At 52.2% G+C, this 26,883-nt stretch overlaps 1 protein-coding gene across 5 annotated transcripts; it reads right to left on the bottom strand.

Moving 5' to 3' along the window:
* Positions 1 to 156: 156 nt before the first annotated feature.
* On the bottom strand, positions 157 to 26,476 carry ARAP3 (ArfGAP with RhoGAP domain, ankyrin repeat and PH domain 3). 5 transcript variants are annotated; one of them, XM_043465177.1, is made up of 33 exons: positions 26,342 to 26,476; positions 24,141 to 24,690; positions 23,968 to 24,029; positions 23,765 to 23,876; positions 20,136 to 20,336; positions 19,930 to 19,999; positions 19,541 to 19,661; positions 19,265 to 19,449; positions 19,066 to 19,172; positions 18,625 to 18,824; positions 18,447 to 18,532; positions 18,108 to 18,290; positions 17,833 to 17,968; positions 17,079 to 17,195; positions 16,484 to 16,631; positions 16,277 to 16,379; positions 14,038 to 14,257; positions 13,229 to 13,292; positions 12,822 to 12,985; positions 7,987 to 8,199; positions 7,623 to 7,728; positions 6,326 to 6,473; positions 5,941 to 6,009; positions 5,235 to 5,309; positions 5,022 to 5,136; positions 3,135 to 3,263; positions 2,906 to 3,039; positions 2,587 to 2,669; positions 2,455 to 2,490; positions 2,286 to 2,349; positions 2,050 to 2,187; positions 1,826 to 1,864; positions 157 to 1,333 (listed from the first exon to the last, which is right to left on the bottom strand). In XM_043465177.1, exons 2-33 carry the CDS (start codon positions 24,671 to 24,673, stop codon positions 848 to 850), a joined length of 4,647 nt encoding a protein of 1,548 aa, XP_043321112.1. In that variant the 5' UTR covers positions 24,674 to 24,690; positions 26,342 to 26,476; the 3' UTR covers positions 157 to 847. The 5 variants fall into 5 exon arrangements, with proteins under 5 accessions (XP_043321112.1, XP_043321110.1, XP_043321113.1 ...); XM_043465175.1 differs by lacking the exon at positions 26,342 to 26,476 and adding an exon at positions 25,906 to 26,044 and having other exon boundaries at positions 24,141 to 24,658; XM_043465178.1 differs by lacking the exon at positions 26,342 to 26,476 and adding an exon at positions 25,906 to 26,038.
* Positions 26,477 to 26,883: the final 407 nt, after the last annotated feature.

Genomic DNA, 26,883 nt, shown 5'->3' with positions numbered 1-26,883 from the left:
CTGATTCTGTGTGTGCATTTTCTGTTTTCCCTCTACAGTGGAAGTTCCATTAAAGCAAGGACCCCATCTCTTTTGTTCACACTATATCCCCAAGACCTGGCACCAATTAGGTGTTCAGCATATACATGTTGAATAATGAATGAATGAATGGCAGCCTTTTTGTTTCAAGGTTTATTAACAGTGACCTATCCTTTTGGGCTTCTCTTTGCCCCAGCTCCCAACCCTAATCAACCTCCCACTCTAGGGCTTCACTGTAGTTTCTGAATGTTGAAGGTGGGGTAGGATAAACTTGGAGATCATTCAAATTTGTGCCTTCCAGGGACTTCCCTAGCAGTCCAGTGGTTAAGACTTCATGCTTCCACTGCAGGAGTATGCCAGTTTGATCCCTGGTCGGGGAACTAAGATCCCGCATACCGAGTGGTGTGGCCAAAAAAAAAAAAAAGTTTGCCTTCCAAATCTTTTTACTGTTAATGCATAAAACAATTCTTTTCAAACCCCAAATCTCTCACAGAACCCCTACATATCAAATACATAAAGCAGGAATTGCCCTTCTTGAGGGAAACTATGTGGGGCTTACAGTTCTGAGAAACAGTTTGACATTCATTGTTCTGCTTATTTCAGTTACTTCATGGTACAGGTGAGTCAGTGGAGGCTGAGAGCGGCGCCATGACCTGCCTCTTTTCTGAGCCGGATGCTGTCTCGGGAGCTCTTGGCCCTGTGCTCCTTCCACAGCACCAGACTGGACTCTGTAGAGTCTTTCTAGCCAGGGCAGACGTGCCCCGGCAGTGTCTGCCACGGGGAGAGCTTGGGTCTTTGATTACCTACCCCTCAGACCGCTGTCCCAGAGTCATGTGAGGGGCTGGCTGGGGGGTAGACTTGAAGTGCAGGGAGTTTGGGTGGGGAAGCCAGGTGTCTGTGTCGGAAGGCCATTGGGGCTCGGGGGCTGGGGGCTGGAGGGTTGAGAAGGGCTGCCCAGGCCTGCGGTGGTCTCTCCCTTCCTCAGGATGAGGCTGCTCAGCTCCTGGAGTAGCTGCTCCTCCAGGGACCCATGTGTCTGGGTGCTGCTCTTGGAAGGGGGGCCCGGAGGGGGCTCAGGCGGCCTCTCCTCCCAGCCCTGGGGGCCTGCTTTGGACAGAAGATATTGATCAAAGGACCTCTGGCTGGGGAGGGGGGTCTCCAGCTTGGCTGTCCGCTCCCGTGGGGTAGAGAAGGAGGTGGAGATATCCTCGGTCAACTCAGGGAAGGCACCAACTTCCTCATACACCGGCTCCTCATACACAGGCTCCTCCAGATCTTCCTGCTCCTCCACAGACCCCTGGGATGACTTCATTGGCTGGATGAGAATGGGGTAACCAGAGGCAGGCACAGAGTTAGAGTTCCCAGATTATTAATCACTAATATTTATTGAGCTCTTCCTCTTGACCAGATGCTGCAAAAATACTTTTGCGTGTATGATGTCAAAAACAGCCCTGTATGATGGATACACTTCAGGTGAGTGAGCTGAGGTATGGAGGAGTTAAGTAAGTTGCCCAGGACCACACAGTAAGTAAATGGTGGAGCTGGAGCTTGAACCCAGGTCTGTCTGACTCCAAAATGCATTCACTTAACCACTTCCTTCTACTTCTCAAATCCTGTGACCACTTCCCCCTTTCTTCACTGCATCCTACCATCCCTTGTTTTCCTCATTCCTTCAGGTCGCAACATTCTGTCCATCCGCACACACACTCACGGATGGCCTGCATCAGACAAATAGAGAGCACATGGGCTCCAGCAGCACAGAGCACAGGGCTGGCAGGCACAGGACTGGAGCAGGCACAGTACTCACAAAGAACATGGACAGGGTCCTCCGGTTGTGAAGTCGCCGCTGGGCACAGGTAGGGTGGGGAGGCAAGGAGGGAAAGACACAGAGACACAGTGAGGCCTGGCAGCAGGAACTGCACAGAGAAGGCAGAGGGGGCACCAGGCTGGCAGACATGCCATTTCCTCCTGCAGTGTGGCCAGGACATGGGCAGGGACCCCGAGGCGTTGGGCAGGCTAGGGGAACCTCACCAGGGTCTGATTGGCAGACAGGAGAGTGGCCCCACTGTCATCCCCACGGATGGGCAGCAAAGGCATGGTGCCAAACTTCTGACGGGCGAGGTCAGAGGAGGAATGGCGTCGTAAGACCACTGGCTGCTGGTCATCGTGCTGGAGAGAGGGCAAGGGGAGGCACTGGTGGGCATGGGAGGTGCTGAGGGTAGAGCTGGGCCCACAGACCTGGCTCTCAGCTCCCTCCTTCCCCTTACCTGGGCTTTGAGGATGCTGGTGGTCCAGTCCCACATCTCGTCCTCGTCTGTGCAGGACAGGTAGCTGGGGGTGACCAGAGTGGGATCACCAGGAGGGAAGGGGTCACAACTAGAGGGGTGGAGGATAGGAAAGGCCGGAGGACAGGGAGTCTAGCTGGGAGGTACTCACAGGTGCATCTTCTCCAGGATCAATGTGAAGCCCCACCTGAGAAGCAAAGGAGACCAGTGATGGGTGGTCAGAAAGGCCAGAGGGTTGGTGGCATGAAGGCTCTAGAAGGGTGGACTGGGGGAAAAAACTCACGGGGTGGGAGGCTTGAACTTTTTGCGGATTCCCAGGTAGACCTTGGCATCTTCCAAAGGCCACTCTCGTTCCGGTTTAGAGCTCTGACAACATGAAAGCCGGCAGTGAGGTTGAAAGGTGAGAGAGAAGGATCATGGTTAAGGAGGTCAAGAAACCATGGAAGCACTGGAGTTGTGTGAAGTCAAAGGGTCACAGAGGTCAAAAGGCCAGGCAAGCAATGAGACTGATGGAAAAATGGGCTGGGGAGTGACAGGATCGAGCAGCCAGGGCTCCTCACACATAGCCATCCAGCCTCCCTCCACACTCGCCCAGGGCCCACCTTCTTCTCCTTGAGCAGCAGCAGGCAGCGGCCACGCAGCAGAAAGAACCTCTCCTGGAAGCGGTTTCCCAGCAAGCGGGGTGGCTCCTCCCGACACCGCAGCAGCCCCACTCGTGGGCTCTCACGCCGGATACCTGGGCACAGAGGGGCAGGGCAGGGCTAGGTGGAGGGTCCCTGGGAGAGGCCAGAGGCGGGGGGGGCTGGTGCTGGGCTGAAGAAGGAGGCTCACCTGTGAAGAGGCAGCCAGCATGGGCCAGAGAAACTTTTCTCAGGAGCAGGGAGGCTGAGCAGGGCTCTGGGAGCTGGCACCATTGGAGGGCCTGCTCAAGGACCCTTTCCTTGGGGTGCAGTGGCCGCTCTAGGGGGCAAAGTGAGGGTAGGTGTCAACCAGATATCTATCCACAGCCTGGCACTCCCTCCTCCTCGCCCAACAGTCACTCATTGATTTGTCCAGCCAGCCACAGATGTAATTTAGCACTGACTGTGCCAGGCACAGGGCTGCCCTGGGGATATAGTAGGGAGCTTAAAACACCCGGCCTGCCTTCACAAAGCCCACAGCCTGGCAAGGCAGCAGAGAGTAACAGATAAGTAAACGAGGTAAAGACAAACCATTATTCTGAAGGAAACAATAAAAACCTGAGAGAGAGAAACGGGGCAGCTACTGAGATAGGGTGACCAGGCAAAGCCTTTCAGAGGAAGCATTTGAAGATGAGACACAGAGCCTGGAGGATTGGGAAGAACAAGCCATGCAGAGATCGGGGAAGAAGACTCCAGGGACGACGAAATGCAGCACCAAAGGCCCTGAGTTAGGAAAGATGTGCTTGAGGAACTTAACAGCCAGCGTGGCTGAAGCAAGGAAAACACGTCATTTGAGATGAAATCTGAAAAATAAGTGAGTGCCACATATTCAGTCTTGTGGGCTAGAATAAAGGGTTTGAATTTTATTTTAAGTGCAATGGGAAGCCATTGGAAGGTTTTAACCACGGGAATGGCATGATGTGATTTATGCTTGAACATGCTCATTGACTGCTGTGTAGAAAATGGATTGTTGGAAGGCAAGAAGGGACACTGGCCAGCTGGGCCCTTTATGGAGCTCTACGTTTTCGTGGTTAGTGTTGGGTTGCAGAAAGATCATGGTGACTTCAACTAAAGTGGTAGCAATGGAGATGGAGAAGTGGTATATTTAGAAAGATACATTTAGACTCAAGAGGACTAGTTAGCTGGTAGGTATGAAGATTAAGGAACAGAAGGAGTCCCAGAGGACTCCCAAGTCTCTGGCCTTGATAACTGGTGAATGCTGATTCAATGACTGAGTCAGGAAAACTAGGAAATGGTTTGGGCTTTGTGTCAGGGGAGGGGGTTGGGAATTGAGTTTGGTCTTAGAATTTTTAATTCACTTTTTTTTTGGTTGTACATGTGGCATGTGGGACCACTGGTTCCCCAACCAGAGATCAAACCTCCATCCCTCTAGTGGAAGTGTGGAGTCTTAACCACTGGACTGCCAGGAAGTCCTGGTCTTAGGCATTTAAAATATGAGATGCTAGAAGATGTACAAGTGGAGGTGTCAAACGGGCAGCTGGCTATGTGAGTCTGGAGCTCAGAGGAGGGGTCTGGACCACACATAAACATTTGGGGCCAGCTTATTAGTGGCATTTAGAGCCGCAAAAATGGATGAGCTCACCCAAGGAAACACACAGAGAAAGGAAGAGGGTCGAGGATTGAGCCCCAAGTCCCTCCAGCATTTGAAGCCTGGGCAAAGTAGAAAGAGACACCTCCTTTGAGGTGAAAAACCAAGGGTCTTTGGGGCCCACGAAAGACAAGAGAACAGAGAGTATTGAGAAAGGGTGAGTAGGGACTTCTCTGGTGGTCCAGTGGCTGAGACTCCACACTTCCGATGCAGGGGGTCCGGGTTCGATCCCTGGTCAGGGAATAGATCCCGCATGCCACAGCTAAAAATCCCACTTGATGCAACTAAGACATGGCACAGCCAAACAAATAAATAAATACAAAAAGAAAAAAAAAAAGAAAGACCGAGAGGACAGCTGCACATCTGGTAACCCAGAAGTCTTGGTGACTTTCACCCCAAACGCACTTGCACATGCGCTGGCATACGCACCAAGCTCCCCGTGCTCTCGAATCTCAAATGTCACCCACAAGTCCGTCCCAGCTGCTGTCCCCCGAATCTCCAATACTTGGTTGGTCAGCTCCTCAGCAGTCAGTGTTGGGGACACCTAGGGTCAGGGCACAAGCAGAGGACCCATGCGGGTCAGGCCACTGCCCCTGCTCCCCGCCACCCTCTCATCTCCCCTTCTGTCTCCTCAGGACTCACCTTCAGGGTGACACAGTTGTCTGGGAGCTGCTGCTCTATGAAGACCTCCATGATGAGGTCTCCAGCCTGGGACAGCTGAGGGGAAGAGTAAAGAAATGAGGAGGACACAGACAGTACAAAGAATCAAGGTCAGAGAACCCCTTAGGTTGTCTCATGAGTGCTTCCCCCAAAGAGGCCTCCTCTGAACCCTCATCCCAAACATCCCTCAGGCCCTTTAAAGAGAAGAAACTCCAGGCATGGTGGCACTGTGTACGGTAGCGCTTGAGAAGACAGGTTGGAGTCTGGGTTCCAACTCTGCCGCTCGCTACAGTACAGCCTTGAATAAGTGACCCTTCAAACCTCAGTTCCTTTGAAAAAAGGGGACCACCGACCTCCTAGAATTGTGTGGCACTAAAGTGAGATTACAGGTGCTTGGAATATAATTTGTCCCCAGATGTTAGCTACAGCATTTATTATTCTTCTGACCTCTTTGTCTAGCTTAGCTAACCCTTCTTTGGATCTCTACACCTGAAACTGAAGTGTTCCTGCCACCCTTTTGTAATGAAGAACCCTCAGGGTAGAATAAATGGAGCAAATCCTAAACCAACCACCCCTCCCCAAGGTGCTCCTCTCCTTGGGTTTCCTGTGGCCCAGAAACTGAAGGTCACCTTCCTATCTCGATGTCCCCTCCTGGCCCACTCAGGAGTCTAGGGTCAGGACAAGTTACCTGCACATCCTTCCAGGTGGTGATGAGACTGACCTCCAAGTCAATCTGGGCTACCTGATCAGGGTCGATCTGTGGAAAAGCCAAAACGGTGTGTGTGTATCTGTGTCTGTGTGTGTGTGCGTTAGCGGGAGGCTGCCGGGAAAGGGGGTAAGCCCGGAGATATGTGCAAGACCAGAGCCCCTGGAGGAGAGGGGGAGAGGCCAGAAGAGCTGAGAGCTAAGGGGCAAGGATGTTAGGAGTGCGGTTACAGGAGACGGGGCCCAGGGATCTGGGACGGAGTTCTGGCGCAGGGGGCCTTTAGAGGGCGAGGTTAGGGGTTTGTTGGGACGAGCAGGATCCAGCGTCCAAGGAGAGGGGCCGTAGGTCAGGGGTCGGGAAAGCTTACATCGAAGACAGAGATGTAGCCATCGATGAGCTCCTGCAGCACTCGAACCTCGTGCTCCCCCCGCCCGTCTGTCTGGAACACGCTGGGCGCGAACAGCAGTGCCAGGTTTCGCGTGCACATCTGGTTCAGAGAAGCACACTTCTGCACCCTGTGGAGGGGTGTGTGGGTCACGGGTAGGTACAGCACTCATTCGGCAAACACTTATTATTGAGTCCCTGCTATGTGCCTGGGCTAAGCACTTGGGCTATAGCAGTGAGTTAGACACAACCCTGCCCTCAAGGAGCTCCCAGTCTAGGGGAGAGCCAGGCTTATATATAGGGGTCAGCAAACTTTTTATGTAAGTTTATAGATAGTAAATATTTTAGGGTTTCATGCTGTACCATCAGTCACAACCCCTCAATTCTGCTCTGATCATGTGAAAGGAACCATGGGATATATATAGAAGAATGGGTATGACTTTACATTTTATGTACAAAACTTTATTTACAAAAATAAGCAATGAGCTGGATTTGGCCCAGAGGCCATAATTGTCCAGTCTGTAATCAGTACCATACAACTGAGGCTCATCCTAGAATCATTTAAAAAAAATCTGTCTCTCCCAATAGACTGGTAAAGGTAGACCTGCATCTTATTCCTCTTTGTGTCTCCAACATCTAATCCTTTGCTGACATAGAATATTAAATAAAACAAAATAATGCTGATTGTTCACCATTTCTGAATGCTTACCACATATATGCCAGGTGCTGTAGTAAGAAGTTTACAACCAGCACGTCATTTAAATCTCATATAGCCTATGAGGTGGATGGTGGTGGTGATGATTTAGTTGCTGAGTCATGTCCGACTCTTTGTGACCCCCTGGACTGTAGCCCACCAGGCTCCTCTGTTCATGGGATTTCCAGGCAGGAACACTGGAGTGTGCTGCCCTGCCCTACTACAGGGAATATTCCCAGACCAGGGATTGAACCCTGGTCTCCTGCATTGGCAGGAGGATTCTTTACCACTGAGCCATCAGGGAAGCCCATCAGGTGGATTCTGTACCTTATACCATCTTCCTGTTACAAATGAGGAAACTAAGGCTCAAAGAAAACAGATAATTTATCCAAAGTCATGCGCTCGAATAGTGGAGTCAGATTGAGGCCTAGGTATGTCTGACCCCAAAGTCCATCCTGTGAACCTTTATGCTATTACACCTTCACTGAACAATTGTCTATGGGATGGATATGTGAATGTAAGTGAGGGATTGGACAGAGGTGACGAAGGGTCGGGGGGAAGCCTGCAGGGGTCTGGCTGTACTGACCGATAGAGATGCCCAATGAGGGTGGCCAGTGTGCGGCGGTTGACCCGTGGCAGGCAGCCAATCACTTCTTTGTATTTCTCCAGGCGCTGGTTCTTCTGGGGCAGCTCTGGGGACGTGATGGGCAAGGGGTGGAGAGGGTCGGGGAAAGAAGAACAGAGGGATTTTTAGAGGAACAAACCCAGGATGGATGTGTGTCTGCCCCTTCCCACCTTTCCCTGGCTGAGTCCCTGGGTGATCGGCCAACTGTGCCAGGAGTGTTGGGGCGGGAGCTGCCTGATCCCACAAGGGAGCCTCAGTGATTCTGGGGGAGTGTGGAGTTGCTGATTGGGTCTCAGTTGCCCGTGAGGCTCTTAGGAGTACCTACCAGCAGCCTCCCTCCAGCGAGGCAGCAACCGTGCAGAGGTCACAGGATCATCAAGCTCTCGAAAGAAGCGTTTGAGCGTGTCGGTGACATCTTCCACAAAGTGCTCCCCTGGTCGGAGCTTCACAGACCGGGCATCCCGCCGGAACTCAGCCAGCAGCTTCAGGCTGCGGGCACGGGCACCCCCTTTCCGGTATATGCCCTCCAGCCGGAGCCCTGCGAACAGCCAGCATCTCAGCTCACCACTGCCCAAGACCGGCTATCACTCACCCAGTGCCCTGTCTGTGACCCACCCCCCCTTCCTGTACGTGGCTATTGGGGGTAGGAAGGTCAGACAGAAATCAGCCTCTCTGGTCTTGCTTCTCAGGTCCCTACTCCAGCCCTCGCCTTCAGAAGGCCCATCCCTAACCATGCCATCACACTGCAGCTCCCTTCTCTCCTCACCACTTTGATCTTTAAATAGCACTCTATGAAATCATATCACACTCAGGACAGGTTCTTCACAGGTTTTGAATTTATGAATTCATCTACCTGCTAAAATGTATTTGGAACCCCCAAATCAATACCTGTGGCACTCTGCAGTCACCTGTGAACATGTGCAAATGGAGAAAATTTTCAGTTGCCTGATGAACATTTTCCCAGCTAAGGCCTCAAGCGGTAAACAAGTGTCATACTAATGGTATATTTAGAGCCACATATTTTTGCATTCTTGTACTTCTTTTGGGGGGGAATTTCACTGTTTAAAATGGCTCCCAATTTAGGGCTGAAGTGCTGTCTAGTGTTCGAAGTACCAGAAGGCCTTGTGGAGAAAACACGTGTGTCAGATGAGCTTTGTTCAGGCATAAGTTACAGTACTGCTGGCAGCTAGTTCAAAGTTAACGAATCAGCTGTATAGTAAATAAAGTGTCTTTAAAGCAGACTCATGGATACAGAAAACAAACTAGTGGTGACCAGTATGAAGAGGGAATAGGGGAGGAGTATACTACTAGGTATAAAATAAACTGTAAGGATATATTGTATAACAGGGAAAATGGCAAATATTTTAGAATAACTATAAATGGAGTACAATCTTCAAAAATAGTGAATCAGTATGTTGTACCCATATAATTTATCAAATATTTTACATCAGCCATGCTTCAATAAAAAAAAAATAATAAAATAAAAAAATTTTAAAGATGAAAACTCGGACCTACATTCAGTATCTTATAATAACCTATAATGGAAAAGAATCTGAAAAAGAATATAGGTATTATATATTTATACACACACACACATATAACTGAATTACCTTGTCATACACCTGAAACTAACACAACATTGTGAATTAATTATAATTCAATTTAAAAAGAGAGGAAAAGAAGATGAAAACTGAAAAAAATTCTAAGTGTCTTTAAACAGAAGCACACATAAAACAAAGTTACATGATGAAAATATGACCAGAATTTCCCAGGAACTTAACCCTGTATTTCCACTGGGGCAACAGTTCAGCATTCATTGATCCAGTGATTCAGTGACTTTATAACTGCCATGAATCATGAGAACTGAGTGTATCTGTGTTCTTAATTATTACCCATCATTCCCACTAGTCTCTGAGCTTCACAGAACCTTCCTCGTTCACTGCCCCACCTGCCATGGCTGGCACAGGGAAGCAGCTCAATAAATACGTGTTGAATGAAGAGTGGCAGTGCAAGATCTGTGGAGCAGCAGGGAAGAACACCCACACTTTCTCCAGGGCTTTTCACTGGGCCTCTGACTTCAATCCTCCTAGGAACACGTGTGAGGCTGAGAAGTGGATGGGGTCTAGTAAGTTTGGGGAGTCAATACATGAGGCTACTGCAAAGGCATGGAGGATGTCTTTAACCACTGACTATCCATTGTCTGTGTAGTAAGCACAACTATTTGTAGGCACATGGATGTGCCTTTTCCCCCTTTACTGTCCTCCTTGGTTTTCTGAGAATTTTCTTCTCAAGAGTCCAACCTTCTAAAGAGAGTTTGCTGGGGAAAAAGAATCAATTCGATCCTTACTTGGTAAAGAGAAAAAAGCAGAGGCCAAAAACTCACAAAGAATTCAGGGAACTCCTTGCATAGTTCATCCTTTATGGCTGGAAAACCCTCCCACACAGAATAATTTTACTCAGACCCTCAAGGATTTTGCTGCTCAGCTTGGCTCTTGCCTAATAGCTGCGCTGTCTCTGTTCTCCATAGCTCTGCATCTCCAGTCACATCTGAGGGCCCCCCTCCTTCCATGCCCACGCCCCAATAAGAGTGGCTATGGAACACTTCAGTTTAGTTCAGTTCAGTCGCTCAGTCGTGTCTGACTCTGCGACCCCATGGACTGCAGCATGCAAGGCCTCCCTGTCCATCACCAACTCCCGGAGCTTACTCAAACTCATGTCCATTGAGTCGGTAATGCCATCCAACCATCTCATCCTCTGTCATCCCCGTCTCCTCCCACCTTCAATCTTTCCCAGCATCAGGGTCTTTTCCAATGAGTCAGTTCTTCACATCAGGCTGCCAAAGTATTGGAGTTTCAGCTTCAGCATCAGTCCTTCCAATGAATATTCAGGATTGATTTCCTTTAGGATGGGCTGGTTGGATCTCCTTGCAGTCCAAGGGACTCTCAAGCGTCTTCTCCAACACCACAATTCAAAAGCATCAATTCTTCGGCGCTCAGCTTTCTTTATAGTCCAACTCTCACATCCATACATGACTACTGGAAAAACCATAGCTTTGACTAGATGAACCTTTGTTGGCAAAGTAATGTCTGCTTTTTAACATGCAGTCTAGGTTAGTCATAACTTGCCTTCCAAGGAGTAAGCGTCTTTTAATTCCATGGCTGCAGTCACCATCTGCAATGATTTGGGAGACCCAAAGAATAAAGTCTCTCACTGTTTCCACTGTTTCCCCATGTATTTGCCATGAAATGATGGGACCAGATGCCATAATCTTTGTTTTCTGAATGTTGAGCTTTAAGCCAGCTCTTTCACTCTCCTCTTCCACTTTCATCAAGAGGCTCTTTAGTTCTTCTTCACTTTCTGCCATAAGGGTGGTGTCACCTGCATATCTGAGGTTAGTGATATTTCTCCCAGCAATCTTGATTCCAGCTTGTGCTTCATCCAGCCCAGCATTTCTCATGATGTACTCTGCATATAAGTTAAATACACAGGGTGACAATATACAGCCTTGACGTACTCCTTTTCCTATTTGGAACCAGTCTGTTGTTCCATGTCCAGTTCTGACTATTGCTTCCTGATCTGCATACAGATTTCTCAAGAGGCAGGTCAGATGGTCTGGTATTCCCATCTCTTTCAGAATTTTCCACAGTTTATTTGATCCACACAGTCAAAGGCTTTGGCATAGTCAATAAAGCAGAAATAGATGTTTTTCTGGAACTCTCTTGCTTTTTCAATGATCCAGCAGATGTTGGCAATTTGATCTCTGGTTCCTCTGCCTTTTCTAAAACCAGCTTGAACGTCTGGAAGTTCACAGTTTACGTTTGTTGAAGCCTGACTTGGAGAATTTTGAGCATTACTTTACTAGTGTGTGAGATGAGTACAATTGTGCGGTAGTTTGAACATTCTTTGGCATTGCCTTTCTTTGGGATTGGAATGAAAACTGACCTTTTCCAGTCCTGTGGCCACTGCTGAATTTTCCAAATTTGCTGGCATATTGATTGCAGCACTTCCACAGCATCATCTTTTAGGATTTGAAATAGCTCAACTGGAATTCCATCACCTTCACTAGCTTTGTTCATAGTGATGCTTCCTAAGGCCCACTTGACTTCACATTTCAGGATATCTGGCTCTAGGTAAGTGATCACACCATTGTGATTATCTGGGTCATGAAGATCTTTTTTGTACAGTTCTTCTGTGTATTCTTGCCACCTCTTCTTAATATCTTCTGCTTCTGTTAGGTCCATACCATTTCTGTCCTTTATTGAGCCCATCTTTGCATGAAAATTCTATTTTTTCCCTCTATTTCTTTGCACTGATCACTGAGGAAGACTTTCTTATCTCTACTTGCTATTCTTTGGAACTGCATTCAAATGGGTATATCTTTCCTTTTCTCCTTTGCTTTTCGCTTCTCTTCTTTTCACACCTATTTGTAAGCCCTCCTCAGACAGTCATTTTGCTTTTTTGCATTTCTTTTTCTTGGGGATGGTCTTGATCCCTGTCTCCTATACAATGTCACGAACCTCCATCCATAGTTCATCAGGCACTCTGTCTATCAGATCTAGTCCCTTAAATCTATTTCTCACTTAACCACCTATAAGTCCTGAATGCTTCACATGTGCTCTCTCACTATTACCACTATCCTGGAATATGAGACTGTGAGGACCCCCATTTTTTTTTTTTAATTTTTTGGCCACACCATGCAGCTTGTGGGATCTTCCTCGACCAGGGATCGAACCTGTGCCCCCTGCATTGCAAACGTGGAGTCTTAACCACTGGAACTGCCAGGGAAGTCCAATAGCCCCATTTTATTTTTTAAAATCTATTTTATTATTATTGAAGTTTTCAGCTGTACTGTGCAGCATGTGGGATGTTAGTGGCATGCGGGATCTTTGTTTTCTGACCAGGTGTTGAACCTGTGCCCCCTGCATTGGGAGCCTTGACTCCTAACCATTTAACCAGCAGGGAAGTCCTGGCCCACTTTAAAGATGAGGGAACTGAGATTCAGAAAGGCAGAGCAGCTTGTCACTGTCAGATTGCAGTCTCTGGAGGCAAAGTTTCTGAAGGCAAGTCACATGCACACATCTCCCTCCTCAATCCCGTCTGACCTGCAGTGCCCATGTTCCCCATCCCTCACTAGCTCAGTGTCAGCCAGTACCCACTCACCATGCTGAGTGACAAAACTGATGCAGGCATCCACGATGATGGGGATGTCACCCCGGCTCATCTGCTGCTCCTGCAGCCCTGTGCCTCCCCCGCTGGCTGCCCCCCCAATGGCCGCGTTCCATGCTGAGAAGTCTAGCCGGCCCTCTGCCTGCAGATACAGTGTCCTGAGACCCGAGAGATCTGAGTCAGAGCCAGCTCCAGGGGAGTCCTCAGGCTGAGGCCCAGGAGCACAAGGATCAGACTTCCCAGAGACACCAGCAGGGGGCAGCAACACCCAACCCAGACAGGGCCCCTGACTAGGGAAGTGACTTTGAGGAAGTGGGCAGTGGTCCAGCAGGCCTGGGTGGAAGGTGTGAGCTGTGCTCTAGGAAGGGCAGCCCAGAGTCAAGGACAGGGGCAAGACTTACCTTCCTGTCTCCACCAAAACCAAATGCTCTTTCTTGTCTGGGGTGTCAGCTGCTGAGACCACACCTGGGAGGAGAACCAGGAACATTATCATCAGTGTCATCTTCATCATAGTGATTAATATTCATTAAGTATTTAAGGTATGTAGGTTCCATGCTAGGAGGTTTACAAACAATACTGCCTTAAACCTTATGAGTTACATACTATTATCCCCATTTTGGGTTCAGACGGTAAAGAACCCGCCAGCAATGAGGGACACCCGTTTCACCTAAACTCAGGGAGGTTAAGTGACATGGCTCAGATAACTTGTTATGGCAAAGCTAAGCTTGAACTCAAGTTTCTTGTCTCCAGATCTTTAAAACACTATCCTACACTGTTTCTCTTTTAGGAGGAAATGAGAATTCCCAGCCCTTTCTCTCAGTCCCCAACCAGCAAGCGACTCCAAAGAATGATAATAACAATAACATATATAACATATAACATTTATTGAATACCTGTAAGATGCCTCCTGCCAGGTTCTGTGATAAGTGTTTTACATGCATTGCCTTATATGAAACTCATTACAACCCTATTATTGTACCTATTGTGAAGATGAGGCAACTGAACCACAGAGAAGTTAAGTAACTTGTCTAAGGTCACACAGCCAGCAAGTGATGGAGATGTGGGGGGGTCTAAATCTGGGCAATTTGACTGTAGAGCTTCTGCCTGAATCCACTATTCCTGCTATCTCCCATAGGGACCCCAAATACATGAAGGTCCACTACCCCCACCCCCACAGCCACCCTTCGTCCCTCTCCCCAGCCCTGCTCACTGATCTCTTGTAGCCGGCGCAGATGCACCATGTCCTCAGGGGCTGGGGGGCCAGGGCCTGACGCTGGGCACAGGAAGAGATGGTCTCCACGAAGAAGTCCGAACCCAGACATCCAGAGGCCAGGGGCCAGGGCGGCATGGGAGGGGGACCGCAGCCACAGGCGACCCAGCCGCAGCAGCCCAGGGCCCAACAGCTGGTGACAGCTCAGTGGGGAGAACCACTGTGAGGAGGAGGACAATGGGAAAGAGGAGGATAGGGAAAGAGACAGGGGGCGGGGAGAGAAGTAAGAGTGAGAGGGATAAGGGGAGGCAGAGGAGGACATGGAGAGACAGCCAAGGAAAGAGGGGCGTGAAAGGGATGGGGAGAGAGTAAAGGAAAGACAGTGCAGGAGACAGGAGATGGATGGAGAAAAACAAGAAAGAAATGCAGTTCAATTCGATTTGCTCCAGCCAACACAGAGAAGACCCCTGTGCGGCAGGCAGTGTTATACCCTTAATTGGGATGTAGGGAAAGACAGACTGGGTAGTGCATGCTGTGACCGAAGAGTCATGAGGCCCCGGGAAGTCCCACTCCCAGGGGGCCAGGCAGAGGCTTCACGGAGAAAGGAGAAAGGACTATTCGAGGTGTAATTCAAAGCAGTGCTTCTCAAGCTACTTGTGCTGAAGGAACAGGGAATTTAAAATTTTTTTACCAATCTGTCACTAACCAACACTTTGATTAAAAAACAACAAAATGAATTACTAGAAAAGTGAAATGAAAAAAGAATGACATATAAAATATAAGCCTCCAATTTTTAAAAATTAGACTCCACACATAAAATTATTCTGTCACATTGCTATGAAAGATTCTAAATAGTGACTCTCAAGCTCTATACTTAACCTGTCATGGGCCATAAGAGAATTCCTCGGCCAGAACCAGGTAACAGACCAACTTGGGGTAGCACTGCCTTAAAGGATTTTTGAAAAGTGGTGGCTCAGTGGTAAAGAACCCGCCTGCCAGTGTAAGCGACATGAGTTTGATCCCTGGGTAGGGAAAATCCCCTGGAGGAATAAATGGCAACTCACTCCAGTATTCTTGCCTGGGAAATGGACAGAGGAGCCTGGCAGGCTACAGTCCATGGGTTCTCAAAAAAGTCAAACACGACTTAGCAAATAAACAACAAGAGATAATAAGAGGAGACTTGGAGGACCATGTCAGAGCCCTTAGAGGATATGGAGACAGCTTATTGGTGTGAGGAGTTCTGAGTGGGGTCAGAAGCCAGAGCAGGGGAGCGTTTCCTACAGAGTAGTGTCAGATGCGACCTGGTGAGGCCAGAGGACAGCCCTTGAACCTTACCCAGGGCAAGTCGCTGGCCACCTGCAGGGGAGTCGCTCAGAAAAGCAAGGCAGAGGAGGGCAGCCAGAAGGGGTTAGGGAGGAGCTGCAGGGTGCCAGAGCTCATAACTTTCTAAGTTGTGGTGGGACAGGGAGGTGGCATGCCAGGGTGATGAGCTGAAGGTGGAGCAGGGCTTGGGGGAAAGCTGTTTAAGGATGGGAGCGATTATCACTGTCATCACCATTACTACTTCAACACCCACAGATAGAGGGCTTGAGGCTTGCCAGGCAGTGTGGGCCTCACGTGTCCCTTAATCCTCAACCCTAGGGGTAGATCTTTGACACCTACTCTACCCATATGGAAGAGCTCACACGTGGGAGTCGGAGGACTCAAATCCCAGGATATCTGACTCCAGGGCCTGAACTTTTAATGCCAGGGGCGGGGTGCAGGATGGAGAGAGAGTGGCTTGCCTGGGGTTAGAGAAGCTGGGTCAGATGAAGGCAGCTTTGCTGTGGACTTGGAGATCTGAGCCTGGGGGAGGGGGTGGGAGTCAGGTGGCAGCCTCTCTGTGGGAAGAGCCCAGCACAGTGCAGTCTGGCCTGTGAGCTTTGCAGACAGAGGCCTGACTTCCATCCTGTGTGTGCTGCTGCCTTCTAGCTCTGTGACCTTGACTGAGTGGCTTCGTAACCTCTGAGTTCTCTAGGTGTGAGATATTGATAATCCTTACCTCTAAGTGTTGTTGTGAAAATTAAATGAGATATTGAGCGGGCAGCGTTTAACACAGTGGCACAGAGTAAGTGCTCAGTCAACCTCAGCTGTTAGTGGCGGGGGTGGGAGTGGCCGCAGGAATAGCGGGGGACAGGATGGGGGCAGGGTGGGTACAGGGGACCCGCGAGCTGTAGGGGAGGGGTCTCAGCTGTGTCACCTTGCCCAGGGCACTGGTCCAGGCCTCCAGGCTGTCAGCTCCATCTGTGCCAAAATGCTGAATTCTCCCCCCGGTGAGGATGAGCTCGAAGGAGAAGGGGAACCTGGAGAGGTGAGGTCCGGGAGGAGGGACGGGGTGAGTGAGGGGGCTGGCAGGCTCAGGATCAGGAGGGGAAAAGGGAAGTTCAGGGAACAGGGTGGGTGTTACCTGTCGAGGTCACCTGGGTCAGTGGGTGGGGGGTTCACACCCAAACATACAACATCCTGGGGCTGGATGAGGTGGAGGGGTTCAGGGCTGCTTTCCGACACAAACATTTCCAGAGCCGCACCCAGGACACACCACAGTCGGGGGGGAGCTAAGAGGGAAAGTGGCGGTCAACAGGCAGCAGACTTCTGTCCCCACTGTCAGAATTCCCATTTGCCAGATATCATTCTGTGCCAAGCCCTCTACCTATGTACGATCTCCTGTAGTCGTCACAACTCTATGAGGGGAGTTTTACATTCACTCCTGTTTTGCAGATGGGGAAACTGAGGCTCACAGTTGAAGTACTTGCCCAAGTCACATGGGGAGAAAGCAGCAGAGCTGAGATTTGACCCCCTGCGGTGTGACTTCAAAGCACAGCCTCTCAACCATCAGCCAATGCTGCCCCTCCCCACCCCTGCCATGGTCCCTGTGATCCCAGCACCCTTGTCCACTTCAGGGCATGTCCTATCCCAGTCCTCTCCTCCTTGTCCCTCTAGGGAACACTCCTAACCGTCCTGGCTTCTGCCCATCCCCTCCCGTCCCTTGGCTCCCCTCTCACCATCTCGGCCCCTGCGAGGAGGTGGGGGTCCAGCTTTGTTGCTGATGGGACCACAGTACAGGAAGCTGCTATAAGTGGCAGGCACCACCACCTCATTGTACACGCCAGGGGAGGGGTCTGCAAGGGAAAGGAGACGTGGTCATGTCAGGCCAGTGCAATGGAACGGCCTGATCCCCTTGGAGAAGTGCTTGAATCGAGGAAGACAGTGGGACCCAACTCCATCGGCAGCATGGCCTAGTACAGCCCAGTGGTGCTGGACTCCTCACCATCCAGATCAGAGAAGAAGGTGGCAGGCAGTGATGAGGCTTCTAAGCCAGCCCTTGCCCACTGCCTGTCCCCACCAGCCAGCGAATAACAAGTAAGCTCTGGGTGGAAGGCTCAGAGCAGGGGCCCTCCTGTAAGTGTCTTGGCCCCTGTGGCATGACTACTCGAGCCCAGCCTGTGTAAGGTGACCATTTCTATGATCAGACTTCCCTTGGGCAGGTGAGACCTGACCTATGGGTTGACCCTGACAGGGATAGGCCAGCACTAACACCTCAAGCATCCAGATCCACTCCAGACAGTGGTCATTAGTGGTCATTTCAAATATCAAGAAATAGGGCCTAGAGGACTTGGAGGGTTGGGAAACTGCCCAAGTTGGGCCATTGTGATGGCCTAGCTGAGAGGTAATTGGGGGCCCCCGCCAGAAGAACCAAGGCACAGGTCAGGGCAGAGAATTCTTGCAGGGAGAGAGAGGAAGCCTTGTGGGGATTACCTGGGGGCAGGAGACTAGGGAAGCTGCCATCGAGGGCTGAGGGGGTCCAGGGCTCCTCTCCCTCAAAAGCCTCGACACAGAGGAGCTGAGTCATGTTCTTCAGCAAGTTGGGTCCTGCCACAGCTGCGCACAGTGCCTACAGGGAGAAAGCCTCTGTCAACCCCAGGACACAACCTGGGAGTCCTGGGGACAGTCCTCCTGTCTCCAAAACAGCCCCCACTCCAAGCTTAGGCATGTCAACTCAGAGACCCATTAGCCCCAGCCTTCCCTCCTACCTGGAGAAGCTGGCTATGATCTGGATACTGAGGGTGGGGCTTCCGGAAGAGACCGAGCCGGTACTTCCGAGAGATGAACTCTCCCCGAGGGCCAGGGGGGGTATCTGGGTGCAGCCCCTCACCAGGGGGGAGTGACCCTGCCCAGAAGCGGTTGGCACGATCGTTTCCCAGGACAATGAACAACTGCAGGGTCACAGAGGGCAGAGGCAAGTGACAGAAACTTGTATCCCCAGGCATTCCAATCCTGTCCCCAGGCTGGACCCAAGGCCTTTTCACACATGCTCCTTCCACCCCAGCCCACACTCCGAGACACACTTTTTCCCTCTGCAGACTTCTCACCTGCACTATCTCATTACTCCACACACTTGTGTCCAGCTTCAGGCTCTGCACCTTGGAGATCCCAGAACCCAGGGCCCGGTGCTGACCTGTTAGGGTGTGAAGGGCATGGGCACCCTGAGCCCTCCTGCCCCAAGCCCCCAAGCCCCTCCCCATTTCAGCTAAAGGCCCCGGCCCTCACCTGCGCACTGCTTGCAGATGACCACTCCCAGGTTGACCGCGGCCCAGTCTGGGCGGGAGGCGCCACAGTCCGCGCATTGCCGGTTTGCCCGATTGGACCAGATCTTCTCAGCCACCTCGTAGTCAGACAGGGTCTCGGTTACTGCTTCCTGCAGAGCGGCCGCCCAGCTCTGCCGAGCCCCCCCAGACTCGGCTGTGAAGCTGAGGGGTGGACAGCCAGTCCGTGGGCCTGGACACCCACCCCTCTACCCGCCCCACCAGCCGGGGCATTCCATATGTGGGCCAGCCCAGCCCCTCCTGACATCCTTGACCCTGTTCACTGGACTCCTGTCGGGACACACCCACTGACATCCTAAGGAGAAGGCCTTGGAGCCTCTGCACCCCAGTATCCCCCCCTCAATGTCTCTCCCCCGGCCTTGCCTCCTGCCAGTCTGGGCCCCACCTGAAGCAGCGATGTGGTGTGAGCAGGTCAAAGCTGCGACTCTTGGTCTCCCGCACACTGCAGCCTTGTAGTTCAATGAAGCAGATCCCGATGCCCAGAGAGAAGGCCTGGCAGAGTCAGGGCGGGGGGTGGTGGGCAGGCACAGTGAGGTCCGAGTGGGCTAGGTCAGGCCCCTCGGCCCCGGCCCAGCCCTCCTCACCTGCTCACTCTTGTACAGGGCCAGCTCTCCGGGGCTCAACGCAGCAAACACCTTGGCCTTATGCCCACGCAGCTCCAGCATGCCCGTGCGGAGGGGTCGAGGTGGCTGCGGGGGCCTGGGGTGGCCCAGGAGGCGTTGCTCCTTTAGGCAGGACTGCAGCGTGGAGCACCACATGTCCCGCTGAGCTGGCGGGGGACGGGCAAGCAGGTAAAGTGGGCTGTGAGCTCTCCTGGCCTCCCCAGCCCTGCTCTGAACCCAGGGGGCCCTGGCCCTCACCCTCACTCTCTGTGCGGAACACGAACACCCTCTGGCCGGTGATGACCTGGAACTTGTTGTCCTTGCTGCTGCGGGTCATCTCAATGGCCGTCAGAGGGATCACGCCCTTGGGGAAGGGGTCCTGGAGGGACAGACAGCCCATTGGCCCATGGGGACAGGAACCCAGCCATGTGCGCTGACCCCCGGGGCCAGCACCAACATTTAATGAGATTCAGCACTCATTCCGCGAGCAGTGGGGTACAGCTGCTAACCGCGCTCCTTTTGACCCCTGACATCAGTCACGTGGTGCCTGCCTCCCCATCACAGGGGCATTGGCCTTCCAATCCTGAGCCTCTCTCAGCTCTCCCTCTCCCTTTCCCCAGGCCCCATGAAGCACCTCCCAGACCTACCTTATCACTGCCAAAGTACATCAGACTCCTCCCATTGAACTGCACAAAGCGCCTCTGAAAGACGTAGTTTCTGGGGATGGGAGAGGTTGAGATCAGTAACTGGTGGAGGCTGCACCCCAGGGGTCCTAGGATCTGGGAGCACTTGAGACCCGACCTCCAGCACCAGCCAGCCTCCCGTGCCCCGCTCCCCTTCCCAGCAGCCCCACCCCTGAGGGGAGAGCTTGTCTAGCCAGCCACTGAGCAGGGGCGTGGGGCGGTCTGCCGTGGAGGAGAAACTGGCATAGGGTGAAATGAGGTCATCGTTGGTCTCTGTGTCCAGGGTGGGCAGGGAGAGGGTGGAGTCCCCGGGCAGCTCAAGGCTGGCATAACCAGCATCCTCACGTGCCTCCAGATCCGGCCTGCTGAGCCTTGTGGGGGCCAAGACAGAGGGGGACACACTTTAGAGCCAGTTCCCTGGACAGCCCCACCCACAGCACCTAGTGGAATGCCCGGCAGGTACCAGATCTGCTTTTTAAAAAGGGGAACAGGGAGGCCAAGAACCCAAAACACAAGCATGGGTCTTCTTCCCAGGGCACACTCGGACTTTTCATTTCAAAAATGTCAGTCCTTTGCTTCTGCCATTAGTATTACATGGTGGAAAAGTTGAGGAATAACTACACACATGACTTTCTGCCACAGCTGCCTATCTCATCAATACGTCTAATTGGTTCTTTCTCCAAAAAGTTCTTGCCTTTCTCTCCCTGGACCAAGTTCCCAATAGCTCTCACCGAGGTGAAGGGAATCATCTAACCAGTCACTTGCTTCCATTCTCGCCCTTCCACCAGTCATTCTCCCACTAAGGATGCAAATAAGATCATTTCAGGCACCTGCAGGAACCTCTACAATGACTTCCCATCAACACTTAGGATAAATCAAAATTCCTTACCAGTGGATGCAAGACTGTGTACAGAGAGACCCAGGGCAACTCTGACGACCTCATCCTGCATCGCCTTCGCCTTGCTCACTACAGTTCAGCCACATTCTCTTCCCTAGTTCAGAGTCTTTGCCATGCCGTTCCCTCTGCCTGGAACACACTTCCCTAGGCTGCTTCTTTCCATCCTTCAGATATTCCTTCCCAGAAAGTCCTCTATTATTCTGTCACTTTCCAGTGGTTCCTTACCTCAGCTGTACAAATCAGTTGGGAAACTTAAACATATCTGCATATGAACCCCAAGTGCATGTATGCGTGCTCAATCACGCCCAGCTCCTTGTGACCTCATGGACTAGAGCCACCAGTCTCCTCTGTCCATGGGATTTTCCAGGCAAGAATACTGGCCTGGATTGTCATTTCCTACTCCAGGGGATCTTCCTGACCCAGGGATTGAACCCGAGTCTCCTGCATTGGCAGGTGGATTCTTTACCACTGAGCTACTGGGGAAGCCCTGTGTGAGCCCCATGCCAGACACTTAAATTTGAGTTATTGGAAACAAGGCCCAGGCGTCTGTCATTTTCAAAGTACCCCAGGCTGCAGTGCAGCTTGGGTTAAGAACCTCCACTCTACCCTACCTGTTTCCTACTTCATAGAGAAACTGAAGCAACCAGAGGATAATCCCCACAGACTCCCAGCGCCACATCTGCCCCATTCTACATACACACCATTTTCCTCCTGGTACTATGATAAATACCCCTGTCTAAAGCTGATCTGTCCTCTGGGCACTTGGTTCCAGTCCTCTCACCTACACAAGGACATCACTCCAGACTTTGTCCCTTTTCTCTCTCCTGTATCCACTAGTTTTCCCTCTCTATCAGATCATCCCTATTCACCTACGAATATACACAGCATTCCATGCTATTAAAACCCCTTTCTTGACTCCACTTCCACTATCAATAACCACTCAAACTCTCTGCTCTTCTTTGCAGAAAAACTCCTCAAAAATGTTGTCTTCATATTTCCAGTTCTTCTCCTTTGTTCTCTCTTGAGCCCACACAGATCAAGCCTTCACTCCCAGCACTTGTCAAGGTCCCGAGTAACCTCCGTATCACCAATTCCAGAGGTCAATTCTGAGTGCTCATCTTACCCAACCTCTCAGTAGCATTGGATTCATCTGACCTGACCTCTTCCTCCTCCTTATATCTTTTCTTCAGTTAGCTCCTGTGGCATCAGCTTCTCCTGATTTTCCTTCTACTTCACTAAGTGTTTCTTTTCAGCCTTTTTTGCTGATTCTTCCTCTTATTCCCAATCTCTCGATCCTGGAGTATGCCAGGACCTTATCTTGGTCCTCTGCTTTACCTACACTCACTTACAGCTACATACACCCATCTAAATGCTGACAACACACAAACCTAGATCTCCTGTTCAGACCTCTCCCCCAAACTCCAGACTTGTATATCCAACGGCCTATTTGCCACTTCTTCTTGGGCATACATTACACACCTCAAGTTCAACACATCAAAACCTGAACTCCGAATCTGCCTTATGCACAGTCTTCCCCATTTCAGACCACAGCAACTCCATGAACTTTCAGTTGCTCAGAAGAGCGCTGTCAAACTGTCTTCGAAATTTGGTTGTTTTATAGTTTCAGCACAGCTCACACCAGACGAGCCACATTTCAAGCGTTCAGCAGTCACACGTGGTTACTGGCTACCACACCGGACAGTGCAGGCTCAGACGGAAACCCCTGAAGTCTTTCTTGCCGCCTCTTTTTCTGTCACACTTCAATTTACTAGGACAGTTCGTCTTCAAAATATAACCCAAACCAACCACTCCTCACCCTTTCCACTCTCATAGCAGTAGCCTGAGATTTCTCACCTAGATCATGGTAAGAACCTCCAAACTAGTCTCTCTGCTTCTGCTTTGGCCCCTACAGATCACTGCCAACACAGCAACCAGAGGGATTCTTAAAATGTAAGTCAAAAAAAAAAAAAAAGTAAGTCAAAACCCTTCCAATAGCTCGCTTCCCATTTCACTTAAGAGTAAAAGCGAAAGTCCCAATATGGCTCCTTTTGCCTCTCTGACAGTGTCTGCCCCAACTCTTCCCAGCCTGGCCCTCTCTGTCCCAGCCCTGCTGACCTTGTCATCGCTACCGGATCCCCTGGTTACACGGCCTTCTTAAAGTCTCTATTCTGGCCACTCTTCCCACATGCAGCATTCTTCTCCTAGAAGAGGGCTAACTCCCTCACTTCTTTCAAGTTTTAGCTCAAATATCATCTTCTTAACACTCTGGCAACTCTTAGTGAAAAACTGCAGTCCTTTCCTCCCTCACCCCTTCCAGCCGTCTTACGCTGTTCAATTTTTTTTCATGGCACTTACCACCTTTTACTGGAGGAGGGCATGGCAACCCACTCCAGTATTCTTGCCTGGAGAATTCCATGGACTGAGGAACCTGGCGGGCTACAGTCCATGGGGTCGCAAAGAGTCGGACACAACTGAGCAACTAGCACTTTCACTTTCACTATTACCTTTCAACATAGGTATAACTCATTTATTACATCTATTGTTAATTGACTAATTTCCCACAAAGGCAGGGATTTCTGATCTATCCCAAGTATTTACAACAATATCTGACATTCAATAGGTGCTCAAAAAGATTGTTAAATGAAAGAATGAAAGGCACTTCTCCATATTTTAAGTCATATATCCATTTCTTTGTCTACCTGTTTTATTTCCTATCTGTCTCCACTGAGTCACAGGCTGCCTAATGGGAGACTGGGTCTGTCTGTCATATTCATCCTGAATCTCAATAACCCAGTTGGCACACAGTGGATGCTCAACACACATTTGATGACCAATGGGAAACAGCTGCCACCAGCTCAACCTGCTCCTCTTCCTGCCATCATCACTCTATGGACCACTCACCTGTGTTCAGCCCTTTCCTGACAGACACCTCTGCCTTCTCTTCTGTCAGGGGCCCCTGAGACCCCCACAGGCTGGACACCATAGTACAGGCAACCAGGGTCCATGATGTGCACTGCCAGGTGGAGAAACGGGGGAGACAGGGAAGAGGTCAGGTGAGAGTCCTGAAGGGCAACCTTTCCCCCAACCCATGATAGCCAACCTACCTGTGCCCGTTGTGGGCCTGAGGGCAGGGGTGGGGGCAGCTGTCTGAGAGCCGTCTGGGGCCCTAGGAGAGAGGTCTAGCGGTCATTCAGGGAGCGAGAAGGAAGGACAAGTCCTCCCGCCCTGCTCCTCCCTGCCCCCAGCGGTGGATCCCCAGGGAGCCGACCCCACTCACATGTCCTGAGCTGTCTGGGCCCCTCCTCTTAAGTCCAAGCCAAAGTAGATGGCATTGGGCATCATCTCCACAGTATTTGAGGCCGACGGCTGCTCGGAGGAGGACCTCGGAGGGACAGTAGGGGACTTCGGACTCAGGCTGGGCTCTGGGCTCTTGGATGCCTCTGGTCTCCAGACGGCTGGACTCAACCCAGGCCTCTGGGTGGTGGCAGAGCCACTGAGTCCACCAAATACTGTCCTGGGCTTAGGCACAGGCTTGGTGGGCTGGGCTGGGGGTGCTGGGCTGGGCGAAGGCTCCATGGCACTTTCGGGCTGGGGATCCGGGGGGCCCTCGGCAGTGCCTGCCTGCAGCAGGCGCAGGATGCGCTTCCGGTGCCCCGTGGCGTTGACGCCCAGCTGCCTCAGCTCCCCGTGGCCCAGGCCACGGGCCGCACCCGCCGTAGCCAGACCCTGCTGCCGGAACGCGTCTGCATACTGCTCCAGGTGCACCGAGGCCAGCCACACAGCGATGTCCAGGTCCTGAGGGGCAGCCATGGGGGCTCAGGCCATTGCTGGGGGAGGGGTAGGGTGAAGGGAGGGCTCAGGCTGAGATTCCCCCTCCCTGTCCCAACGTCTGAGGCTTGGACAGAGGCCACCAGACTCCTGTCTTCCTCCAGAGAAAAACGACCAGAAGCCTGTGATCTGGGGGCAGACAACCCCAAACATTGGAAAGGGCCTCCCCATTGTAGGAGCACCCCTTCATTTGCAGAGGAGGAAACTGAGGCCAGGGAGGGGAGGAGGCTTGCTCCAGGCTCCGGGCAAGTTGGCTTCTTGGTGAGAATGTTGGCCCCTTAGCTCCCACCCACACAGTGTCTGGGTCAAAGCTCTGCATACACTCAAGTCAGCAAGCCTGGGACAAGATGCCAGAACCCTGCAGGGGTGGGGATGACAGGGGCTGGTGGGGAGGAGGGGCCCACGATGAAGCTGCTGTGGCACAGAGCTGTGACAGAGGAGAGGGGAGGAGGAGAGGGGAGATGCACCTCCCACTCCCACTGGTTCCAGAGCTGAGTGCAGGCTCCGGCCATCCTAATCCTGGTCATTCCCAGTTCCTCCTCCCCTTCCACCTATTGTCTCTGCTCAGACTTCCTTCCTGTCCCTCCAGCTCTGGCCGCCCCCACATCCTGCCTGCCTTGGTCAGGCTGTCCAGAGAGCTCTAGGCAGTACCTACATCTGGGCAGAGGCCACTTGGGGAGTGAGGATGTGGCAGAGAACTAACTGGGCCAGAGAGATGAGGGACCGGGGATACACCAGGGTCTCCACTCAGCACCCACCTGCAGCATCTTCTCCCATATGTGTGCGCAAACTGGAACACCCACCCTGCAGGAACTCACACTGTGAAATGACAACCCCGTACCTCTGCTTTCTCCAAGCCTTCCTTCACCCTGTCCATGCCTTTGGACTCAGGTCTCTGAGGTTCTGTCCCATTCCACCACCCTGATGTGGTGGACCCTGATCTAGTTAGTACCTAGACCTCTCTTGGATCCTGTCTCCATGAGTTTTCTGTCTACCCTGTCCCTGTCCCCACCCCATTCATCTCCATCTCTACGTCTAAATCCATCTCCGTCCCCTTCCTTGTTTTGCTGTCATTAAGCCTCTCCTTGCCTCTGTCTCCATTTCAACTAGATCTTCAGTTTTATCTGTCTCTGGCCAACTCTGACTCAGGTTTCTGTCTCTGCCTCTGCTCGTACTTCTCTCTCCCAGTTTCTCTCCTGCGGGGTCCTTCTTACCAGGACTGCCTCTCGCCCCAGCATCAGTTCTGGCCTCTCTCCGCCTCTCTGCGGCGGACGGAGCCCCCTCCCCAAGCTAGGGCCCGGGTGCTGCACCTCCCGTCCTGACTCAGAGTCCAGTTTCCCGGTGACTCAGGCCCGACTCGAGGGCACGGGACTGAGAACTAGGAGGTGAGCCGGGCAGGAGTGCGGCGGGGGGGGGCGGGGGGGGCAAGGGGGGGCGGGCTTGGCAGCGCAGGGCAACTGCGGCGGCGACGAGGGAGGGGGCAAGGAGGGAGGGGGCCGAGGCCGGCACCCGGAGGGAGGGGCTGATCGCGGCGGGGAGGGGGAGAGGGGAGGGCCGCGGGCGCGGAGTGGGGCCAGGGATCCCACAGAGGCCCTCGAGGTGATGGGGAGGAGTCTGGGAGGCAGGAGCCGGGGGGCGCGGGGTCCTCACCTCACTACGCGGCCGCCGTCCGCTCCCCGGTACCCACCCGCCGCGCCGTCCGAGGCTCCGGGTCGCAGCTCCGGCCCCGCCTCCCCTCAGCCCTCCCCCGACGGAGCCCCGCCCCGTCCCGCTCGTCGGTTCCCTCCGCGGGGGCCCCGGCCACTCCTTGTGCAAGCGGCGGTCTTCAAAAGGTCTGGGCTCCTTACCCAACCGCTGTGCTTATCTCGCGGCCTAACCAGCTCAGCCCCTTTAGGGGCCCAGAAAGGAGGGGGGTGAGGGGGGACCGGAACAGGTTGGAGGCCAAGTCAGCCTTAAAGAGCGGGACAAAGAGGCAGAGACTAGACGGAACTGGGGACAAGGGTAGAACCAGAGAGAGAAGGAGAGTGCAGCGAGGGACAGCTCTGCATCCCCGCCGCCGTTCCCTCCCCGTCCGTCTGGTCAAAAGGGGAGGGAAGGCATAGGACCCTAAGTCCTCAGGGCACTTCTCCCACGCCCAGCAGGGTGGCTGGATTCTGGTACCCAGTTAACGGGGAACAGAAGCTGACATCCAC

Source organism: Cervus canadensis, chromosome 4, assembly GCF_019320065.1.
Source record: "Cervus canadensis isolate Bull #8, Minnesota chromosome 4, ASM1932006v1, whole genome shotgun sequence".
Taxonomy (NCBI): domain Eukaryota; kingdom Metazoa; phylum Chordata; class Mammalia; order Artiodactyla; family Cervidae; genus Cervus; species Cervus canadensis.
Note: the sequence above shows the minus strand (reverse complement) of the source record. Positions and strands in the feature narration are given on the sequence as shown.

Bases quoted from the DNA above. Each gene is read 5' to 3' on its own strand.
- ARAP3 (XM_043465175.1), bottom strand. From the start codon at position 25,929: ATGCTGGGGCGAGAGGCAGTCCTG. The intron at 18,291-18,446 runs GTGAGAAGTCTG...GTGACCCTGCAG, and splicing joins GGAGTAATGAGATAGTGCAG to TTGTTCATTGTCCTGGGAAA. The intron at 8,200-12,821 runs GTGAGTGGGTAC...GGCTGTTCGCAG, and splicing joins CAGTTTTGTCACTCAGCATG to GGCTCCGGCTGGAGGGCATA.